The sequence below is a fragment of the Diadema setosum genome, chromosome 7 (assembly GCF_964275005.1).
Source record: "Diadema setosum chromosome 7, eeDiaSeto1, whole genome shotgun sequence".
Classification (NCBI taxonomy): domain Eukaryota; kingdom Metazoa; phylum Echinodermata; class Echinoidea; order Diadematoida; family Diadematidae; genus Diadema; species Diadema setosum.
This window is the reverse complement of record NC_092691.1, coordinates 4860776-4884256: the sequence shown is the minus strand read 5'-3', so window position 1 is coordinate 4884256 and position 23481 is coordinate 4860776. Positions and strand designations below refer to the sequence as shown.

The 23481-nt window shown below is 38.2% G+C and overlaps 1 protein-coding gene across 1 annotated transcript in view; it reads left to right on the top strand.

The window, feature by feature from the left end:
• The first annotated feature begins 453 nt into the window (after positions 1–453).
• LOC140230593 (aquaporin-9-like) overlaps positions 454–23481 on the top strand; it is a 34356-nt gene continuing 11328 nt past the window's right edge. Inside the window, 2 exon segments of the mRNA XM_072310735.1 lie at positions 454–534; positions 20095–20165. Of these exon segments, the coding sequence (XP_072166836.1) occupies positions 454–534; positions 20095–20165 (152 nt within the window).

Genomic DNA, 23481 nt, shown 5'->3' with positions numbered 1-23481 from the left:
TCAGGTACTGTGGATATAGATGCTGTAGCATTAAGGTCAATAGCTGGTTCGTGGATGCAGCCATCCCGGAATCAAACTATAGAATCTGCTGTAAGAGATGGATATGCACTCACCACCTGTTCTCCCCAAAGACCTGACACAATAATATGTGCATAGCAGTCAGTCTATCCACCACAATCTCTATGCTACCTCTCCTAGTTAACTAGCGGCACCCAACTCAGTACAATCCTCTCCGGGACAGCGTGTAAGATCTTAGGAGAGTAGCCCTGCTCCTTAATCAGTATCTGCGGTTTTGCCTTTTTATCGGCTGCAATGCAGTCTCCGGAGCCAGGTCATGATTGCTAGTTTTTCCACCTGATTCTGTGGTGAAAACAAGAAAACGGTGTACAGCTAGATTAATTGTCGTTCTGTATGATTCGTCTATAATCTCAAACTTTTATACCGAGTCATTCAATGGCCTGCAGTACTAGAGATGGCGATCCCTTACTGTCCTTCAGAATCAATGTCAACGTCACTGGAGAGAGTGCTACCAAGGTAGGTAAAAGTTTGGGGTGATCTTCGTGATTCCGAAGGTTAATTAATCTGACAGTGAATGGTGCGTTACTCCGAAGGTAAGTTTTTTCCGAAAACTCGTTGATCCGACGATGAAATGAGATTTGTTATTACGAAGATTCGTCATTCCTAAACTCACAATTTCCCCCTATCTAGATTTTCGTTAGTCCGAATGTGAAGTCTAGAGTTTGTTAATCCGTGCATTTTTTTTTGTGTGTGTGTGTGTGTTTGTGTGCATTATATCCAAGGTTCGTTTCGCCGAAGGTTCCCTAATCCGAAAACCATATAAGACTTGTTGATAATAAAATGAAAAGAAGGTGTCTACTATTGAACCTTTGGAATTATGAAGCTTATTTCGTTTTCGGAATAACGATTCTTAGAAATAGTAATTGTAACCGAAGTTTGCACCATCCAAAATATGGGTATTGTCTATGTACGGCTTCCCACAGGCAAGTCAGGTGACAGTTGATGTTCAGGGTGAGTCCAGTGTCGCCACATATTATTTTATATGTTAAAATGATTAAATGCCTTTTTTTTATATAAATAGATGAATATATATATATATATATATATATATATATATATATATATAGCCTTCGACATATTTTTGCTATCAGGAAGTAAAACTGTTGAACGCGATTTCATATCGGACTACGCTATGTTGTTACGTTTTGATTGAATGTTATTCATTTCTCTCTGGTTGAAATCAAATTGTGCATGAGGGGACAAGTGTAGGTGACTGATTGATCACAAGATATCGGAGATACATGGAAATTGATAAGAAAATGTAGTGTCCATTTCCTTGCGGCATGCTTTGAATGGTTCAACGCATACTTAATTTTTATTCGTCTCTGGCTAATTGAGAATAACACCCCAATATGTTCAAATAACATAAGTGAATTGTTTCATTAACATGACACGAACAAAAATATAGAATGACTGACGCCAATTTTCAGGTGGACTGAATTTGATAAAAGAGGCCAGGCAAACTGATAGGACTGGTTTGCTTTATCTTACAGGAACAGAATTTTGCTTCCAAAACAATTCAATCTTCATCTCCACTCAATCCGATTCACCGTTTGCGTGCATCAATCTTTGTAGAATTTGAAACAGGTAATTTATCGAACTTCAAACGATGACGAAAGAGTTCATCGACTTAGCAACTGGGCCAGTTGTCGTCGAAGATTCTGGGAAATGCACTCTTGTGTGAGGTCGACAGAAGCACCGGTGGACTTTCGTTTTTCGTTTCCCAATTTATTGACCGGTCAATTTTGTCCGATGATGTCACAGAGCAATATGATGCCGGGTAATATATATTTTGTCTACCTCAATAGCAAGTGATATTGGGAGAAGCAATTCTTTTGCCATCATTGCATTATATTCGGGGTATGATATTTATTTATTTTTCTGTCATTTTTTTTCTTTGATGCTCACGGAAGTACATCAAATCAATAGGTAAGTCCATACCGGCTAGTAGGAAGGTTTTCTGAGAGCATATTGCCTTTGCCATATTACTTTGTCAGTCCTTATATAGCCTATACTCATTGATGATTATTGCTTCGCGATATTCTTCTCTTTTGTTTTTTTTTTCTTTTGAAATGTCCAGATAAGAAATTACAGATATATATAGGTGTATATATGTGTGTGTATGCACACACACACTTATATGTGTATATATATATATATATATATATATATATATATATGTACATATATATACATACATATATATGTGTATATATGTATATAATTATATATACATATACATAGATATATATATATAGTTATATATATATATATATATATATATATATATATATATATATATATATATATATATATATAAGCTATGCACACACACACATATTATTGCACGCACCCACACACACAACACACACAGAGTGATGAAGGGATATGCTGCGTCCATTGGTGCACTTGTTTGTTCCGTATTTACGTAGAAAAGAAAAAAAAGTTGTAGTAAGTGTTTTCTTGTTCTGTTTCTTTTTAGAGTGATAATACTGACATCACCTCGTGCAAAGGCCCTAAATATCCATGTCTGTTTGGAAACGCCCCAGCTCTGCCGCAGCAAAATATTTGAATAGAAGTTATTTATCTACAGGCACAGTCATGGACGCTGATGTAGCATCGTGACTGCAGTTATAAATGAGCCCCATTTGTCGCCGGACGGATGTCTGTAGAGCTGGCTAGGGTGCTTTGAGTCGATAAAAAGAGGCAGGCCGAGCTCTATTGATGACCCTTAACTGCTTCGATGACCGATCTTTCACGGGACAATAATTGTTCAGCTAACGAGGCGGCCGTACCAAACCTTGGAAGCCAGTGCGAATCGGCGGTCTCGGATACTAGATGCGAAAGCCCAAATTATCCATCTCCGAAGTCAGAGGAGATTTATTTGGACTTTGGCGCCCTTTTTTTTTTTTAGGAGGGGGGGGGGGGGGGGCTCACGTCCTGTGAGCAATGAGAGAGGAACGTGATCCGCTTTTCCTGTTACGGTTTCGCGTGCTTGTGTGTCACTATGTGCGTTGTCCGTGTGTGTGCGTGTGCACATAAAGTCGCATGTATGCCTATGTGTTTGTTTGGCGCATCGTCTTGTCTTGTTTTGTTTTGTTGTTATTGTCTCCCTTTGAAGCATTTATTTTCTCCTTTTTCCCTATTTTTTTGTGTGAAGAGCAGTTTCTGATGGTGAAAATTAACCAGACAGGCCAGGAAAATGCCAGACGTTGTATCCTTATTCATCTATGCCTTTGGGAATATTTGAGATCATTATGACAACGTCACAATCATCAAAGTTTATCAAAATACTTAATTGTTCTTGTCACTCCTTGCCCTTGGAGTGCATTTTTCCTTTTAGAATTGACCCAGATATCATCAGAAATCATCCGTACATCGGCTGATGTCTGTGGACAATGGCAAATTAATCTAATTCAGTCAGCTGCACTTCACTTGTCAGCTGAATACACTTCGTTCTCCTTCCTGACATGTTTGCACTTTCGAAATGGAAATTGATCGCAGGAAAGCACGCCCAAAAGTCCGCGAAGCATCATTCTATTTGATGTTTTTAATCACTCTTTGCTCTGGACATGAATATTGCATGACCTATAAAAGCGTTAGTTCGCATTGACTGCTCCATCGCTAATTACTGGTGACGCTTATACTGCTAAACACACACACATACACACAGACACACACAAAAACCCCCACAAAAACACACAAAAATGGCATTATTAACATACCATTGCTATATCAGACAACGCTTAAACTGATCATCATGAATTGGTCATCCGCTTGAGAACAAAACTGTAACATCGACTTCTCCTTGACCCTATACTGGTGTTGACCAAGATGAGCCTCTCCTCATAGCGGGATAATTACAGCTATTCACCATTTACTAGTTCGAATTGGCCATTTCGTGAGAGGAGAGAGGGGCCGTCTTTAAGGGAGTTTTTCATCCATTCCGCTTTCAGTGCAGATACTGTGTTAGTTCTAATGTCATGTAGGGCCTATGTACAATTATGCATGTGTTATTTTTGTGTATGAGTGTGTGTGTGTGTGTGTGTGTGTGTGTTTATATAAAGGGAAATGCATTTCACAACCAAAACACAATGAGGCCCGCCACCTTGGGGCTTACAATGATTGTGGGCTGGCATTTATACTGTGAAGAGCAAACTTAGATATTGCATTGCGATATATTAATTTTGTTACAAGTGCTCTATTCTCTGTTAAAGAAGAAATCCACCCTAAAAATAAATAAACTTAAAAAAAGAGGAAAAGCATTCCCTACAGAATGATACAAAAATGACTAAAATCGGATAAAAAGTAAGGAAGATATGGCATTTTGAAATTTCACATATTTTTGGGAAACATTTCCTGACTAGTGCTTACAAATAATGAGGGAGTTGATGATGTCATACCCTCGCAATTTTTCATGTGTGTTATTATGTGAAATTTGGAAAAAAAAAATTATTCTTAGCTAATATACGTAAAAGCGTGTTCCCATACGAAGACATATCAAAGTTGACATGTGTTCCTTTTTTATTTTGGGTGGTTGTGAGACAAGTTTTATATTTACAGAGATGAAATATTAGATTTTTGTCATTTCTGTATATGAAATGAATAAGAAATTGTGAGGGTATGACATTGTCAACTAGCTGATTTGAATATTCGTGAGGACTGGTCAAGAAATGTTTTTCGAAAAAAAAAATTGAAATTTCAAAATGTCATATCTTCCTCATTCCTTATCCGAATTTAATCATTTCTGTATCATTCTGTAGGGAATATTTTTCTCTTTCTTTTGACAATGTTTGAAGTTTATTTATTTTTTGGGTGGATTTCCTCTTTAATACATGTCCTATAATTATTCTCTTTACCGGCTTCCTCCCAAAATCCCCTTTCTGTTTGTTATTTTCCCCCTCTTACATTTTCCTCTCTTTCTCTCTTTCTTCCCCATCTCTCCTTTCTCTCTGTTTTCTACTGGAATTAGAGACGGTTAATGATTTAAATTAGTGTGCGTGGTATTTCTAACCCGCACTTATTTCTTCCTCATTATTGGTTTTAGCTGACGCGCCTTGTCACACACTCGCCTTATTATTCTCGTTTATCTCTCGATAACGTTCGCTTGGGTAAATACACGCCACCGACGCGAGCGGCAAATACAAATCAGGAGTAAGGCCCTGATAACACTGGTAATGAAATTGCGACAAGGTGTTTTTCTCTTATTCATCCTCCCCCTCCCCCAACTTGCAAAATTTGCCATGGGAAGCCTAGCACAACACTGCATGACAATAGGAGAAGCACTGAAACAATGCCCGAAATAAGTTTGAAACCGATCGGTATTTGGAGAAGGTCAGTACACGCTAGAGGGTGCCGAAATGCGTTACAGCACAATGCAAAGTATTAACAGTGCCATGTTTACTGCAAAGGATGTATCGCTGGTTCGAGGCCAATTAGGAGAATCGGCAGACAGTAAAAACCCGCCTCACACTGCTGTGCGATTTCTCGCGATGCGATGTCGCATTGTAGAGGATTGTCGGATGGCGAACATTCTGAGGAGGTGTGTGCGGTACAACAGTCGACGATTTTTCAACTCCCCTGCAGTGGAGAACAACGGCGATATCGATATCGCTCAGATATCGCTATATCGCTTCGAGTGGCTTTGAAATGAATCGCGAGTTATCGCGAAACAAAATCGCACAGTGTAAGGAGGGCTTTATGATATCGGGTCAATGACATTCTTTGCATTGCTTTCTACTGATCCACCTGCCCATCAAGAAATCAATGACAACAACAGCAACAAAAGGAAAGAAAGAAAGAAGAAAAAAGCGTAACAAACAAAGCAGTCCCCAAAACAAGGCTTTGCCATTTCGTATCATCACATCTTGTGACGTCACACTACAGGCCAAACTGTCTCACAATGTTCTCGATGCGATAAATTGCACTCCGCAAAGAACGTCGTCTTCTGTCATGATCGATACTGAAAACGCACACGTCGTTGCATGTAGTCCTCCAAACCATTCCTGTGAGATAACAACATTCCAATAAATTATATTTTTTTTCTTGTCATTTCATGGACGTTGGAAGATTGAGACAAATATGTATCTCCATATATAGATCGGTTTGGCAAAGTAGAGATGTACTCTAATTGTAGGGCAAATGTTTAAGGACAGGGGGATTCATATAGATATATTATACACATACTATAATATTAATACATGTTTGATATACATAATGAAGAAACAAACTGGTAATGCATTTTGACCAATAAAGCATGAGTTCATTCAACTCAATTTTTATTGGCGCCCTACGCCTTCTTCAGGAGTCTTGCCAAGACTTGAAGAAGGCGTAGGACGCAGACAATTTGAGTCGAATAAACTCATGCTTTATAATTGATCAAAAACGCATTACCAGTTTGTTTCTTCATTATATAATATACGTACTATATATATATATATATATATATATATATATACATATTATATATATATATATATATATGTATATATATATATTATATATATTATATATATATTATATATATATATACATATATATATATATATATATATATACATATACATATATATATATATATATATATATATATATATATATATATATATATATATATATATATATATATATATATATAGATATAACATGCATCCTTGTTCGGCGCAGATTGAGAGAGTAAAACTGCCAAAATCACGTACGAGTGCAGTGCGTCATGAGGCCAAGTCTGACTTAATTCGGCTACGTGAAGTAACATACTACGGCAAGCCTCCTGGGTAGGTTATCTATGATTAGCAAAGAAAAGGAGGAGAGAAACCAAGTAGACAGGTAAGTGTTTTGCAAACTAGGCGGAAAACAATAACGACAACAGAGACAGAGAATGAGGCACAATAATTGGCGCACAGGTGCGCAAAGGACGTATAATTGCAGAATGAAGCAAGGTGTGTCGTAATGCTTATTTCTACATGTGTGCTTTTAGTTATGCACAGGGACGAGCCAAAAAACACACCTTTTTGCAGATGCATTCATGCCGTGATTATTGCATAGAAATTAAGGTCGTGTTGCAAATCGCTTGCCGTAAATCACAAGGCTAATAATGCTGTCCTTCAGAATTACATGTTTTATCCGTTACCCTCCCGGAGTAAGGTGTCTGTGAACTGAACGAAAGGGAGAGAGGGAGAGAGAGAGATGGGGGTGGAGAAATGACGTAGACAGTCGAATGAGTGGTGGAAACATTAGAGACGTAGGGTTTAACAATTACAAATATACCCTTCTAGTTTGCCTTCATTATGCGAAGGGCCCTTCAGTGTAGTTGCAGCAGTCGCAATGAACTCGTCCTCCTTCGACTTTCTGCGCACACTACATCAGGCTTATTTCTTACAGTGAATTTGAACATTATATACGCCTTATTGAATTTATATATATATATATATATATATATATATATATATATATATATATATATATATTATATATATATAAATATATATATATATATATATATATATATATATATATATATATATATGTATATATATATATATATATTTATATATATAAATATATATATATATATATATATATATATATATATATATATATATATATGTATGTATGTATATAAATATATATATATATATATATATATATATATATGGTCCTTTTCTCTGGTTTCTAGCCACTGTTTTTTTTTCTTTCATTTTTGTGCTCGAAAAAAAAAAGAGACACACCAATCAATTCAGAAATTTGGTGGCCAGACATCCATTATTATTTTCCCTGGGCCACCAAGCCACAGCTAATAGTGTGGTCATTTGCTGGACGTGAGTGTGACTCTTAATATCAATGTTTTTCTTGGAAAGTAGGGTTATTACCATGATTTCCCACTATATAGGCCTAATCCCAATCTCGTGTGCAAATTTAAGATCATGCCTCTCAGTCATAATCCTATCACTTTAACTGATTATTGATGCAAAGGGAAACAATGAGAATACATTCGAATATTCTTTTACAGCATTTTCCCTGAGCTGGCAAAAAAAAAGTAATATCAATAAACGAAAAGAGACAAGTTAATCAATCTAGAAGAGGAAGAAGAAAAGAAGAACTTTTATGTATTCGAAGCATATACAAGGCCTGCGCTGTAATGAAGAAAAGAGTGAAGAACTACACAAAATCTCAAAGTCTGTCTTTATTCTCCTTTATCATGTACAAAAGTTCCACATGACGTATTGTCCTGCTTTTCCTGGAGACTACTTTGACAGTTATATGAGGTTTGTATCTGCTTCTCATGAAGGCTTAAAAGAAACACAAATAAACAGATGACACGACACGAATGAGACACATGCTGTGAGTTCATTTAGATAGCGGGGTTGTATCGACAGAAATTTCTTCGAATCGCCTTGCCACCCATAATACCCAAAGGGCAGAAGAAACGCAGATGCATTTTGAAAGGAATTAGGGTTGACTATGAGACAAATGATCTGCGATTCATCTTTCATCAAACCGATCTCGACGCTATTGCCTGCAAAGAATACGTGTTTCAATTGCCTGAGAGGCTGATATATCAATTAGATTTTATTCATGGAAATATACGTCGTGACGTGAAAGACAACATTATGTCCAGTTGGACTGTCTGTCTTTTGCGCGGAGTTTGTCGAGTGGTCACATTTGAGGAGGAGAGAATTTCGCCGTAATGCAATGGAATGATACTCCCCTGCGATGTCCATGCGAATCATCTTTGGGGAAAAAGTTGATCGATGATAATAATAGCGACTAGCTAACAAGGAGAAGACGTTACGTCAAGAAGAGAAAGATGGGTAAACATGAAATGTAATGGCTAAATATCTTGACAAGGGCATTATTTACCATTTGCAGATAAAACAAAAAACCCAGCTTTAGTGCTTAAAAATATTTCTAGAATTAGGGATAGAAACAACCAACGTAAAAATCTTAATCAGTGTAATCAATTTTGAAAGTATTGTTGCATACTTACTAGTCAATATACCCGTGGAGTGCTGAATCAGCCGAAGTGGGGCATGGGGGGGGGGGGGCTATGGTGAAGTATACAACATTGTCTACTATCAGAGAGTACATGTATCATGCTTGATGGCTTCAGCCAGTGCCCAAAAATCCTCTATGGGGATTCCCCCAGAAATGGTCAAGGTTACTGGGTCAACGGGGGTCAAATAACTGTTTTGCGCTACTCCTTGGTCCGATCTTGGCCAAACTTGCTGGAAGCATAAGTAGGCCTACACCTGGGAAATCCCCACTGAGAATATTTCTGGGGGGATCCCCACATTAATAGGCCTACACCTGGGAGATCCCATTGAAGGAGTAGCGAAAAACAATTATTTGACCTTTGACCCCAGTGACCTTGACCTTTCCAAAAATGAACCCCATAAGGGCAATTTCGTGGTCAACCTGCATCCACCCACTAAGTTTGATGGAGATCGGACCAAGGACCTGGGAGGAGTAGAGGAACAAACAGACAGACAGACAGACAGACAAACGTTGCTCGAATTATAGTATGATACAAAATATGAATAACAGTTATAGTAAAGTTGTTTCTAGAATAAACAGTCTACAATTATGTTTTTACTGAGAAAAATAGTGATATCTCCTTATATCTTAAGCTTTATTGCAAAATTGGTATGCAGGATGTCTTGTGATCTACACAGATCTACACATATGCCTCAAATGTGATAACCCTAACTTTTTTTTAAAACTCACTGCTTCAAATGGTCTCAAGTTGGTGTTCATTTTCTTTTTCCTGTCAGTGAGGTGTGGCAGAGTGTGCATTGAAATCCTTACACAGAAACGTAAAAAAACCCCACCAACAGCAGCTTGGGTTTCTTGTCGCAATTATGGACAAAATTCGTTGATGAGTGTACCAATTTTTCCGCTGATCTGATTATTAAACCATCCCCAATTTTCATCAAGAAGCTTTAAGTAACTATTCTTTTTAATAATAGCTTTCAAACATTCTCTTCTGTTTTCCATTAATAAATTCTTGTTGACAATGATGTTTACCGGGTTATATATCATATCAAGTCAATAGATCTCCTCTTTTTTTTTCAGAAACTTGCCTTAAATGAATGGATGGGGTGAGCGTGCTTTCTCCGTTATGGGACCAAAACTGTGGGATCAGTTACCTATTCAGTTCAACGCAACTGTCATCTACAGAGACATTCAAATCCAAACTGAAAACTTATCTGTTCTTCTTACACTGAGGACTGTAATTGCTGCATGTCATTAATGTTCAGAACAATATTGTATTTCTTGGTTACAGCTCGTTATTTCGAAGGTTCATAATTCCGAAGGCTCTTTATTCCGAAGATTCGTTATTCCGAAGGCTCATTGTTCCGAATTTCATTTTCGGATTAACGAATCTTCGGTATAACGAACCTTCGGAATAACGCCACAAATGTTCGGATTAACGAACCCTTTTTCATTTTCGGATTACCGAACCTCTAGGAATAGGGAATTTGTGTGTTTCGGATTAACGACCCTTCGGAATAATGAACCTTCGGAATAGCGTACCTTCGGCATAACGAACAGCATCCGTATTTTTTATTGGTATATGTTGTATTCTTTATTTGGTATATATTTGTTTTTGTTTGCCATTCTCTTCTTTGTTGACATGTTTGAACATGTATATGCATGTACATATATCTTTTCATTTTTGAAGCGCCATGAGCACTGAAGGGTGGACCTGTTCGCCATACAAGTAGCCACTATTATTATTATTATGATTATTATTTAAAGGTAGGGAATCCCATTTGCACGCCTCAAATGAAGAGTTGTATAAATACAGTGGTATGTTGAAGAGAGTATCATTTTAGAAACTCCCATAAAGTATTGAAAGTGGAAGGTAACATTTAGTACATTTTTATTGACCGTTAGATTTTGAATTGAATTTTTTTTCGGGGCTCACCGTAAATTCCAGTACATTACTAGGCTACCTTTGCAGACCCATGCACTGCATGTGTGTCCATCATGTATATTTTGTGAAGAAAGTTCATCAAAACTTACAAACATTTCTATATACATTCTTGCCACACACTCTATATGTTATTACATCAGCTCTTATACTTTTAGATTTGTGTTTATAGATAAAAAAAAAATACAGAAGACTGCAACAAAAAGGCTTAAGTGTGGCTGACACACAGAACTACTGAGTAGTTGAGTTTTGTGCATAATTCAAATTGTAGATAACTGTTGACTTCCAAATTTCTCAGCAGTGGCCTAAACAAGTCCCCTGAGGTTCATATTTAATGTTTTGCTGCATTTTGGGAGGTCTGTAAAAGGTATCCCCTACCTTTAAATGAAATCACACCTAACGAGTTTTCAGGGCTTTGTAATACAGAATCATTATGTACACAAGCACACGCATATAGATTAGTGTCTATGTATGTATGTATATATATATATATATATGTGTGTGTGTGTGTGTAACACATTCATGCGTTTTTATTTGGTTCTGTGCGTATTTGTACGTATTCTGTGCTTATTTTGTGTGTATTATGTATACTAAGATACGTTCGTTTAAGAATTGTACTTATACACGATTTTGTGTAGATGAAGTGGAGTCACGTTGCATCCATGTTTCGCTTTAGTGTGCCGGCGCCATTTACCGCCTCAGCTATTTAAGCACAGAAAAAGGTCGGAGACCGATAAAATCAGGAAATCAACACTTACTGTACCTGAGTATCTGAACACTACGGAGCGTTCTGAGACTGTAGTCCATAAACATAGGCACTGATGGCATAACGTTTTGCGGCTGAAATCTTTCGAAGATATGAACTTACACTTTTTCTCCGTACGTGCTTCTGCGTCATGAATTAAAATCGATTTTGATTTAGATGAAATATGATACTTTCCCCTCCTCACTGCAGCAGAATGGCATATTCGATGAACACAACAGACCATTTATCTGTCCTAAACGAGCTCGAATGGCAAAATTTCGAGGGTATTGATCGGCCGGCAAAAAGATTATTGTAACAATGTTTAAATTCGTGGGCAGGAGAAAGGCTGCGTTTATAGCAATCAATACATTTTCTCCTTGTTGCGTTGTAACGACATCTGTATAGGTAACAGTCCCCCCCCCCCCACACTTTTTTTTTTTGTAAACTCCCATACAAGTTGGGGTCATATTACAGTGTGTCTATGTTTAGTTCTTTATATTCGCTATCGGAACAGGACAAACTGGCTAGTATTTCTGTGGCTAGCACTGCGGGAATCAAAGGTATGAACTGATGTCGAAGATCATCGATGACATATCCGGACGAAGAACAATCCCAGTCTGTCATGGTGGAGAAAATAAACGAAGCATGCATAAAGTGCAAGAAGATGGGGTGACACCTGAAGAGCTGAAATATGTCCCTGTGGATGACATCATTTTCGAACTCATCAGCAGTTTGTATTGCATATGAGGACGGGGAGCTGCCAGTAGAATTGTCTATATTATTTTCCATCATTCCTGTACCAAAGTCAGGGGTTTTCTACAATTGCGACAACAACTGTGGATTTGTTTGAACTCAGTCATGGCCAAGACATTATGATAGAATGATCACGAAGCGTATCAAACCCTTCACGGATCCACTGCCAGGGACAGAAACGATCAATTGTCGGACAGAACCTGACATTTTGGAGAATACTTGCAAGAAAGAGGGCCTTTCTGCAGTGATCACTTTCATTATTTTTCAAGAAGGCCTTTGATACCAACCATCGAGGGAAGCTCCTTAAGACAACTCCGTGCTTATGACATGAGAAACTAGATCAAGCAATCAGGACGGCTTACTCCTAGACGCATGATTTGGATTGCTCGCTTCATGGAGAGACAGAGTGCTTTGAAATAGCGGCTGGGGTACTTCATGGAGACACACTAGCACCATTCATGTTTAATGTGGCCCTTGACTATGCTATGAGGCATGTCATCAATGTCAAGGAAGAGGATCTTGGATTTACATTCGTGCTCCGTCAAAGTCGTCTGGTTCAACCTGTAATGGTCACTGACCTTGACTTAGCTGACGATATTGCTTTGATTTCAGATACGTCAGAGAAGGCAGGGAAACTACTACTGACAGTGGAAAGGGCCTGCAAAAATATTGGTCTACTGCTCTATTCCAAACAGACAAAGACGATGGCCTATGATATCAATGACACCTGTATCACAACACAGCATAAGATAACGCAGCACTTAAGGATCTTGTGTGTGCCATTGCATGAAATGCCTTGCGTAATATGAGGACAGTTTTGAAGCCCCAACATAGAGATGACATAAAACGGCAACAGTTAAGGTTGTACTGCTACACAGAGCGGATAAATGGACACTTACAGCCAGATAGGATAAAGCACTAAATGGAGTGTGCACGTCATTGTTAGGACGACACTTAATGTATCTTAACTTAATGGTGGCTTGTCAAAAGACTTAGTGTCTTGCATACGGGGTCATCCCACGAGACCGACATCCACGAGTCATACAGCCCATGAGTTCGATATCGAGAAAAAAAGAAGGTCCATGAGTCATACAGCCTACGAGTCATTAAGCCAAAGTGTTGAACACTAGGCAAATAGGGCCCATGAGTTCGACACTAGATAAAAACAGCCCACTAGTTCGATATCACAAAACGGGGCTTAACGTATCGGTTTTGTGGGCCTTGTTTGCTGTGTAATAGTGTCGAACTCATGGGTTGTATGACTCGTGGGCTGTTTGACTCATGGGCTCTATGACTTGTGGGTTGTCTGTCTCGTGACGTGTACCCTGGCAGACTGCGTGCAAGAGGGGGACATTAAACTGGACCCTGAACTATCTGCTAATTCCCTCAAATTCTAGGAGCCTACACGGTATACTGCAATGAGGGGGAGGAGTCGGGTGCTTCCATCAGAGTTCTGAAGCACGGCACAAGCCTTGTTATAGCATTAGTAAACCAAGGACAGCCATGCCAGATAAACAGGTCTTTTGGTGCCACTTTGTTTATGGCATCCAAAATGGCATAGGCTAACGCCAATACATGTCTTCGTAGTATAAGTAGTAGTTGTTTTTATTTTTGGAGGAAAAACATACACCCAGGCAAAAATATCCGAACATTATATGCTTGCTTTGAACATGAATTGACGCCGTAATTGAATTACGGTGAAATTGTACCCCTCACTCCATCTACTTTGCAGTGAGGCATTTACTGCAATCTTATCTCAGTTGCCTCAAGTTTCCCTGGCCGTGGTCTATTCGCATCTGTTTTTCTTTCTTTCTCCCTGCCCCCCCCCCCCTTCTCTCTCTCTCTCTCTCTCTCTCTCTCTCTCTCGGTCTATCTCTCTTATTCCCAACTAACGCCTCTCATGCATTCTCTTTATCCTTCTCTGTCTCCCCCTGTCTCTGTTCCTTATATCTCAGGCTTTCAAGCTACGTTTTCAGCCAATGAGAATACAGGAATAGATGAATAGATGAATATCTAATATAATGTGTGCGTGTGTGTGTGTGTGTGCGTGTGTGTGTGTGTGTGTGTGTTCTCGCGTGGCTATCAATAACAGGTAAAAGTGTAAGGTGTTGATAGTGACACATACAGTGAAGCAATTTCTTTCGCACCATACTCACGTTGTTATTATTATTTCGGGCGTTTTAAATTGTAAACTGCTGCTGAGAAATAAGAGATGCGTGCTCTATACAACCCTATACGTGTGACTGAATCGATATCTTTGAAAGAAGAGGGGAAAGTACGCGGGAACTCCGTTGCAAAAAGATTCGAGGTTACTAGGACAATGGTAAAGCATTCACCTTAGCAGTACAAGGGCATGCAATGTTCTCTGTCTGGACTGTAAGATAACAATGAGTCTTTCTATCCAAGTATATGCCCCTTTAACAGAACAATAATAACTGAAAGTAGCTCAAGTCAGTACAATTTGATGGAAAGGACAAGTCGTATTTTGACAGGTTATATCTATCGAATATCAGAATCATATCTCGGCCCAATCAACGAAAATATTTCGGGTTTTGATTTCAGGCTCATTGTTTTGTTTTGCTTTGTTTCCTTTTGTTATATTTCTTTCTGTTATTCAATTTTTGTTTTAACGCGGAAGCATTGCATGGGTTAGTCATTTATCAAACAAAACAAAACGCAACAGGAGCAAAATTGGGTATCATTTACTCTATGTATGCATTTATACGTTCATTAAATATATTTACCGTCAACTTTGCCTAAAATTGGAATCCACAGGGATCGATGAAAGATCCTTTGACAAAAGTCATTCGACGAAGTGAATTTGACTTACACAACAAAATTGAAACATGTTTATATCCACATTGGGTGGGAATTTTCTTCCACTTAGCCAAGTTTGAAACTTGGTCTGGGACGACCAAAGCGAGTTGACTGTATATTTGTATTCCCAATCTATCTATCTATCTTTCTGTTGGAATGTCAAAATGTTCCAGTATGTCATTCTACCGGAAGGCGTAGTTCGTCGAGATTCTTGGTGAAAATAGACAGTTTAGATGGACAATGTCCATGCCGATATCATGTTTCAAGATTAATTTTCTAGCTTCTCCCCAGGTACGGTCCCTGGGCATAACAATTGTGACGGCGATGCCCGACGACTCCACGTCTGAGGAACTTGGGTTTCCACCGATTTCATGTCCCTTGGTATACCATAGCTGCTAGAAACAACATTGCAGATCCAACCATTATTACTTTGAAAGAAAAAAAAATCATAGCCATCAATTATAGTGTGGAAAGTAAGACCGTTCCTGACATGATATGTATGACAGAGAATTTTGATTTTTCTGTTCTTTTCCCCCGCAGCTTATGCGTTGATATTTGTTCGTTTGGTTGGTTTTATTTCTGCAGTTTTCAACATTCCAGTACAAAATGATATGATTGATAATTAATTTTCAACATTACTGACAGCAGAACACAATGTTAACAGAACATGCAAATATGTTATCAAAGAAGACTTTTCAATGTAGAATAAAAGAAATATTTACAAAGGGGAAATGCAGCAGGCCATACATTGTAAACGTATGCTTGAACGTCAGCCTAGGAATGGCGTCGTAAAAAGAGGGAAAATGAAAAAAAAAAAAAAAAACAAGCAAAGTGGACAATATTTTGCGGGCAATTGTGCAATGTGCATCCCGCTGGGTGTGAATGTGTTTGGACCACTTAATGGTACTTAATTGTTTTAAAAAAAGAAGAAGACATTTATTGATATTTTGTGAAATTCATAATGATAATCTTTTGAAATTCGGGTACATTTATTGCAATTAGATGGTCAAGTTGTGAGCAAAGTACTTGTCGAACGTGGCCAAGACTTACTCGAGGCACCATGGGGAGCGCAAGGTTAAAAATGTTCTGATCACTGTCATTCCGCTTCCATGTGGCGATAATCTCCAAACCAATCTCCATGCCGTGATTCTGCCATCGCTGGTTTGCAATGCTGATTTTAATCGTGGGTATTTACCTCTCTTTGTTCTGCAGCTCTCCTCAGAATGGCGTCAAATCTTCTTGAATGAAGATAATGAAACTCTTGAATTTTGTCTTTCTCTTAAAAGAAAAAAAAACGGAAACAACAACAACAACAACAACAACAACAACTTGTTGTAGCACATCTTAAGCTGAGAATCGGACGGTGATTGGGTTTGGAGTACCGGTCCTTTGGGTGATTCGATGACTTCGGTCTATGTACTACTCTTTAAAGGGGTACATTCAAATCATGTATGACGTCATCGGTGGTTCTCTGGCTCACCACAGAACTCTAGGCATTCTCTCCTGTGTTTTTTTTTACTGTATGTAGCATGTATGTATGTATGTATGTACGTGTGTATTATGCAGAATATATACCCCAAATTATGAGTTAATTGACATAACAATGATTTTTTATATATTTTCTTTTTTTTGTATTATCCCCTCGCTTTTTTTTTTTTTTGGCTTAGTTTGTCATCCCAACGGCAATGCATTTGCTGTTTATCTATCTGTGTGTGTTTGTGCATGCATGTGTGTTTGTGTGCGTGTATTTGCTTTGTACAATATGTTAACATGCATTAATCAGTTAATGCAATTCGTCTGCAGATCAGTCTATTCCTTGTCTCCGAAAATACTCACACGTCATCACGTGCACGCAAGCACAGCCAATACATGAGACCGGTTCGCTTCAGTTGCCCGCCAGCCCCGACTTCCGAGAAATGCCTTTAGCCACGTATATACAGGAACCTAGATGATGTGGTGTTGAGCCCACGGGGCTTTCAGAATCTTACGGAACAGGTTAATATCGGACAACAAACTCAGTATAGTCAACCTCGCTTTAATAAGTGGACCTCGCGCAAGTTGAAAACTTGGCTAATTCGAAGAAGTGTTCTACCTGAGTGGACATAAACATATGTTAATTATGTTGCGTTTGTCGAAATCCACGTAATATAAGTCGAGGGTTGTTGTTGTTGTTTGTTTGTTTTTGCTGTTTTCGGACTGTGGTAGGTGGGGTAGTCGGTTTGACCCCCCCCCCCTTAGGTTCGTCGGGTTTTATTTTCTTTGCTTTGTTTTGGAGTTTAGGGGTTTAACCCATCCACCTTTTAATTTTCTTTTGGATATTGTGCATTTCTTTTTGTTGTTGTTTTTGTGCTTGTCTGGGCACTTTGGGGTGAAAGGTGGCAGTAAAAACTCGGAAGATGATTTTTTTTTTCCTTTTTGTTTGTGATGACCCACCCTTAAAAAAAAAGATTCCCTTTAACAAAATCAGCACCAGTCCTGCCGGTCCCTTTTCATTCGACTTTGGTACGGGAGGTTTGACTGTTCTTGTTAGTAAATATTGTAAAAGAAAACTCTTGAGTGTAGAAAGCAACTGAAAGCCTATGTGTCTTTATTTCAGGAGCGTGGATTGTAGCTGCTGGACTCTTTGAACGTCAACTGAACGCTGCACGAGTGTGCGGAGAAGTAATGAATACTAGCTGACCTCTAGTACATGCTCAGCAGTGTTTGTACAGCACAAAGACAGAACAGATGCTAGTCATAAGGTGTAGCTCATGTTGGTGTAGGGTATAGTGACGTCTTGTCAACAATTTTGTGTTCACGTGGGTCCCACGGCAATCAACTTGATATATTTCCAAATATTTGGACGTACAAATGTGCGTTTGAAGGTAAATGTGAAGAGTTAGTGGCCACACGCAACATTATGCATTTTTATGTATTTATATCAATTTTGTAAACACACCTTTCAAACTGGCATCGTCAAAATGGAATCTTGATCCTTTTCTCCTAACAATTTATTTTACAATTACAGAGACTAATGGGAAAGGAAATCGAAAGGGTCGTGACATTTTGCTACCTCTATCCTCAAGGTTTGGAGAAACTTCAGCCGGCGAAATAAAAATTACGAGCTGCAACGCGGGGAAGGCATTATCCGAGTGATAAAACTTCCATCATGTTTGCGAATCACTATTTAATGAATGCATCTCCCCCCTTCCGGACTGAATGTCCCCGTAATCACACGACGCCTGTAATGATACGAATAAGAAATACGAAAGGAGAGTGCGGGAGAAAAAGGTCTGCATTTCAATTTCCTTCTCAGTCCAAGCTTCCCTCTTTTTTGTCACCTCTCATTTTCAAATTTCTCAATAAAAAAAGAGGCTTCTGGATTTGCCACGACGCCCGGACGATTCAAAACGAGAAAGGACAGGAGACGGTAGATGAGTCTGCAGTACCCGACGGGTAATCCATCGCAACGGGAATTCCAAATGTCACGAAAGGCTCTATGTTTATAACACATGTCTTAATCAGTGATCTATAAAGGTATGTCACATGTTGACAGAAAAATAAACACACCGCGGCCAGCATATGGCAAGGGTAAAGAATCTCGATGTTTCATCCCACACCCACACGCACACACACGCACACACACACACACACACACACACACACACACGTACATTCTTTTGCACATACTGTGGTAAGCAACAACACAAATTCACATTTCTGCACGTATTAACCGTCTGCGACCAAATTAATTTCTTGTCTGCAGGAATACTTGTGAAATTTGTGCACATTGATTTGACTCATTGGCATAATAGGGTAAACTGGAAATAGTCATCTATGACCATGTTTTCTTTTAAGCAGTTTGCTTCAAGATGATTAAACTTCTTAAGTTTCTGCTAATATACCTTGTATAAAAAATTGGCATTTTCCGTAGGAAATAGGTTTCCTTCCTTGATTTTTACTTATGTTGGCTATCAGGAGCCCTAGGAGGAGGTGGCGACATTATCGTACATCCACTATGCAAATCGGCAAGACTTTCCAACGATCGAGAAAATGGAATATGGATGGATTAGACTGGATTAGAAAAAAAATACCTTAACAAACCAACCGAAACCGAATCATGCACTCTCTTGCTACCTCCATTACCACGAACACCATTATCATCAACACCAATAGCTGTGCGGATATCTTTCATTTATTCTCTATAAATGCTTTTTAAGGGGAGGGGTATAATGGGATGTGTAAATAATTGCCATGGTCGCTTAGACCGTAACTTTCCTCAATGAACCGAAAGCCTTTGGCAGGCGAAATAAATCATTCGCACATCAAGTTCTCGGTGAACGAGATTATCAAATGATAATTTCGTCAAAATCTTACTGGCGTGGCCTGTCCACAAGTTGACAGAAAGCGTCGCGGTACCCTAATCAAAAGCAAATGAAGAGGTGATGGGCATACACGCCTGGGCTGTTGCTATCGACGGGTTCTCAACACAGTCATATTGAATGGTTTGGGGGGGTTATCACCACTCCAGGGTAATCATCAGGGTTTAATACTCGGGCAATCAAAACAATGTTCTGTGTTAAAGGCACCGGTCGCTAACAGGAAAGATCTGCGTTCATCGGACTCAAGCAGAAAGAAAGAAAAATAATGCTTAAACCAACTGATTCGATTTAGATAGGATGGGAAATCCCCTTCATTGCTGAAAATACGATAATAAAGTATTTCCGTCAGAGAAATAACTGGCCTATAATACTAGATCATTAATGTTGTTTATACATTACAATAATAGGACTCCCCCTGCTCCAACATCTTAGAATTCACCTGGTTCAATATCATAGAGAGTTAACAAGATTACCTACATATATTTGGTGTAATGACGAGGTATATCTAACTTTTCTAGAAAGTTGTACTCCAAATCCTGACATACCCCTCTAAATCGATTTTCGTGGAAATCGACATTCAAGTGCCTCCTTTAGAGTTCCTCGAAGAACTGTCTTGCAGGCCAGCTGCCGTCAGCTAAAATTAGAAAAACAAATTTACTGGCAGTTACACAGAGGTGTCAATATCACAAATGGCGTGAAAACATCCGTCGCTATGACTACGCAAAGTAAATCAATGCAATGTGTGGCACGTTTATCTTAATTAAAATCATTACTGGGTACAAAATCCTTGTTGACTTTAAAAAAAAAAAATTATTGAAAGGTGGTTTAACACCATCAATCTTACTAACATTGCTAACAGTTGACAATCTTTATTATATGATGGTTTAGATAAGAGAAAAATTGACACTATTTCGAGCGTTACAACCATTTCCAGAATTGCATTATGTATCATTAGCAGTAGCTGGAGACATCGCGGTATTATTATCATTATTATTATTATTATTATTATTATTATTATTATTATTATTATTATTATTATTATTATTATTATTATTATTATTATTATTATCATTATTATTATTATAATTATTATTATTATTATTATTATTATTATTATTATTATTATTATTATTACTATTATTATTATTATCATTATTATTATTATTATTATGATTATTATTATTACTATTATTATTGTTATTAGAAATAGTAGTAGTAGTAGTAGTAGTGGTGGTGGTGGTGGAAGTAGTAGAAGTACTACTGGTAGCGGTAGAAGTAGTAGTAGGAACAGTAAGGTGGTAGTAGTAATGACATTGATAGTTGCAGCAGCAGTATAGTAGAAATAGCAGTGGTATAGTAGGGCCTATAGTAGTCGTAGCAGAAGTGATGGAATTGTAGAAGTAGAAGTAGTAGGTAACAATCATGATGATAGTAAAAGTATTATACCTGTAGCAGTAGTAGAAGTAGCAGTAGTATCAGTAGTAGAAGGAGGGGGAGGAGAAGGATTACCACAAGTAGTAGTAGAAGTAGTTGAAGAAATAGCAGGAATTGTATACATTGTTTTATACTATTATACATCCATTTACATATGCATTAAGTACTGTTCTTTATTGTTTATTTTAGATTTTGCTTCTTTGATAATATTTTGATTTTTGGCCTTAATTCAGAGTTTTTGACAAAGTATTGCACTTTGTAGGTGGTAAATAGAACTTGTTTTTTTTTTGTTTCGTTCAGAAAGTGAACGTTTGAACAAAAGAATTTCATTGACCTCGGGGTTTGTAAAAATCACTAAATATATAACGGTTCGTCTGAAAAGAAGACAATACAACGTAACCCTTCACCCCCGAAGCTTGATCAAGTTATATCTAAGCTTATCAAACTGCGAAGCAGAGTTATTTGCCTGAAAATAGAAGTTTGACGTGTGTTCGAAAATCGAAAGTTCGATTCGTATCTTTATCCTCTTCCATATTGTCATAGTAAAGGAAGATTTCTAAATTCGAACTTTGCAATTTTCTTTCTGTTAGTTGGATATTTTTTTTTCTTTCTTAAACTGACGTCCCTGACGTTTTTCAAGGGCATTCTGTCTTTTTCAAGGTGAGTGTGTATAGACTTTTTTTTTTCAAAAGTAATAACGTGACTTTACTAGAGCATCATAAAGGGAATATGCAATGTATATCAAATATAAAATCGGTAAGACAATTGATAAATACACATGATTTCTCATTGACCTTCTATTCATTGTTCAAACTGGAACCATGTTCCTTTTGGGCAGATGCGCTCGGCAATAGGTTAATTTCTCTGAGAAGGGTTAAACTAAATGTTCTTTCAAAATCTGAATGTCAGCGTACGTGGAGAGAGCAAAGGGATCGAGTCTGCGATGATGTCGTGTTTATTTGTCGCAAGCATTTATATTAACATCGAGACCAGGGTTTTTCTCTTTCCAAGAATTGTTGATAGATGGCGCCAGCACGCTATTCTTATCCGCCGCATTGACTTGTCGGTTCTATTCTAGTGTGTTTGCATGGAAAAGGTGAACTGCTGGGGGGGGGGGGGGGTGCTGCATTTGAAGAAGGTTTTAAAGCTTTATGCACATACGTTGACCTTGCTCTTGAACAAACGAACACTCAATATCATCGTGTACACCATTGTATTTGTATGTTTGTGCGTGTGTGTCTTTTTTGTTGTTGTTGTTGTTGTTATTGTTGTTGTTGAGTGTGTGTGCATGTGTACAGCAATATTATTGCTAAGAAACGGCACCTACCAATTGAAGAAGCACACACAGCCCAAGAGGCAACTTCTCACCAAATTTGTCCAATACCATCGAATTGTGCAAAAATGTCAATCCAGGGGATTTCACACAAAATCAGACGTATATCTGCATGTTCAGAAAGATAGTGTCGAAATTCATTGCATGTTATGCATCACTTAATTCCTCTCATTGTGAAAAAAAAAGTCTGAAAGAATCTCCAGCTTATCGAAGGAGGCAGATCTAACCAGAAGAAGAAGAAAAAAAGAAGAAGAAGAAAAAGAAGGCAAAGATCACGCACTGTTTAATATGTGTCTATGATCATGCAACCCAAGGTCTGGTTCTTTCAGTGTCTCTAGACTAGTGAATGAACCATCCCAGTTTTGCGTTGTTCTCGCTTTGTATCTTAACTCCGTCACTACAATATTGAAGGCGTGTTGGCCTACATTGGCAAGAACATTTTTTTTTTTTTTTTTTTTTTTTTTTTTTTTTTAGTTGCTGGTCTTGATAAACTTAAAAGGAAGGACACTGATCCAAATCAGAGTCTAGTTTCAAAATTTAACCGTCAATGTTCAGAATCATAGAACAAATCCTTATTGCTGGGGATCACGTTAGAGTGATGGGTGTATGTATGACATAATGACTCGATTCTTAAGCCGCGTACGCGAAGCTCGCACCGTCACGGGATATACCTTTTATGAGGTCATGTGACCTTCTTCCGTTTCAAGGTAAACATCAACTCCCGCCCCTCGGTAGTAAAGTTCAAAATACACCAAGGACGTACAAAAGTCAGGTTAAAACTAATAGTCCTAACCTAAGGGTGAACTTCGGAATACAATTAAACACAGCCACGACAGCGTGTTTTTTTTTCTTTTCATTCTATAGAATCAAACCATGGTTAAAGATCTCAAACAGCAATCAAGGGAAGAACTATGTCGAGAGAAGGATAACACTTATTACACACGGTTGCGGGATACCGTAGACGGGGTTCGCCATGGCAGGTGGCAGCAGTATACAGAGTGAAGGCAGCGGGCCTCTCACCGCCAAA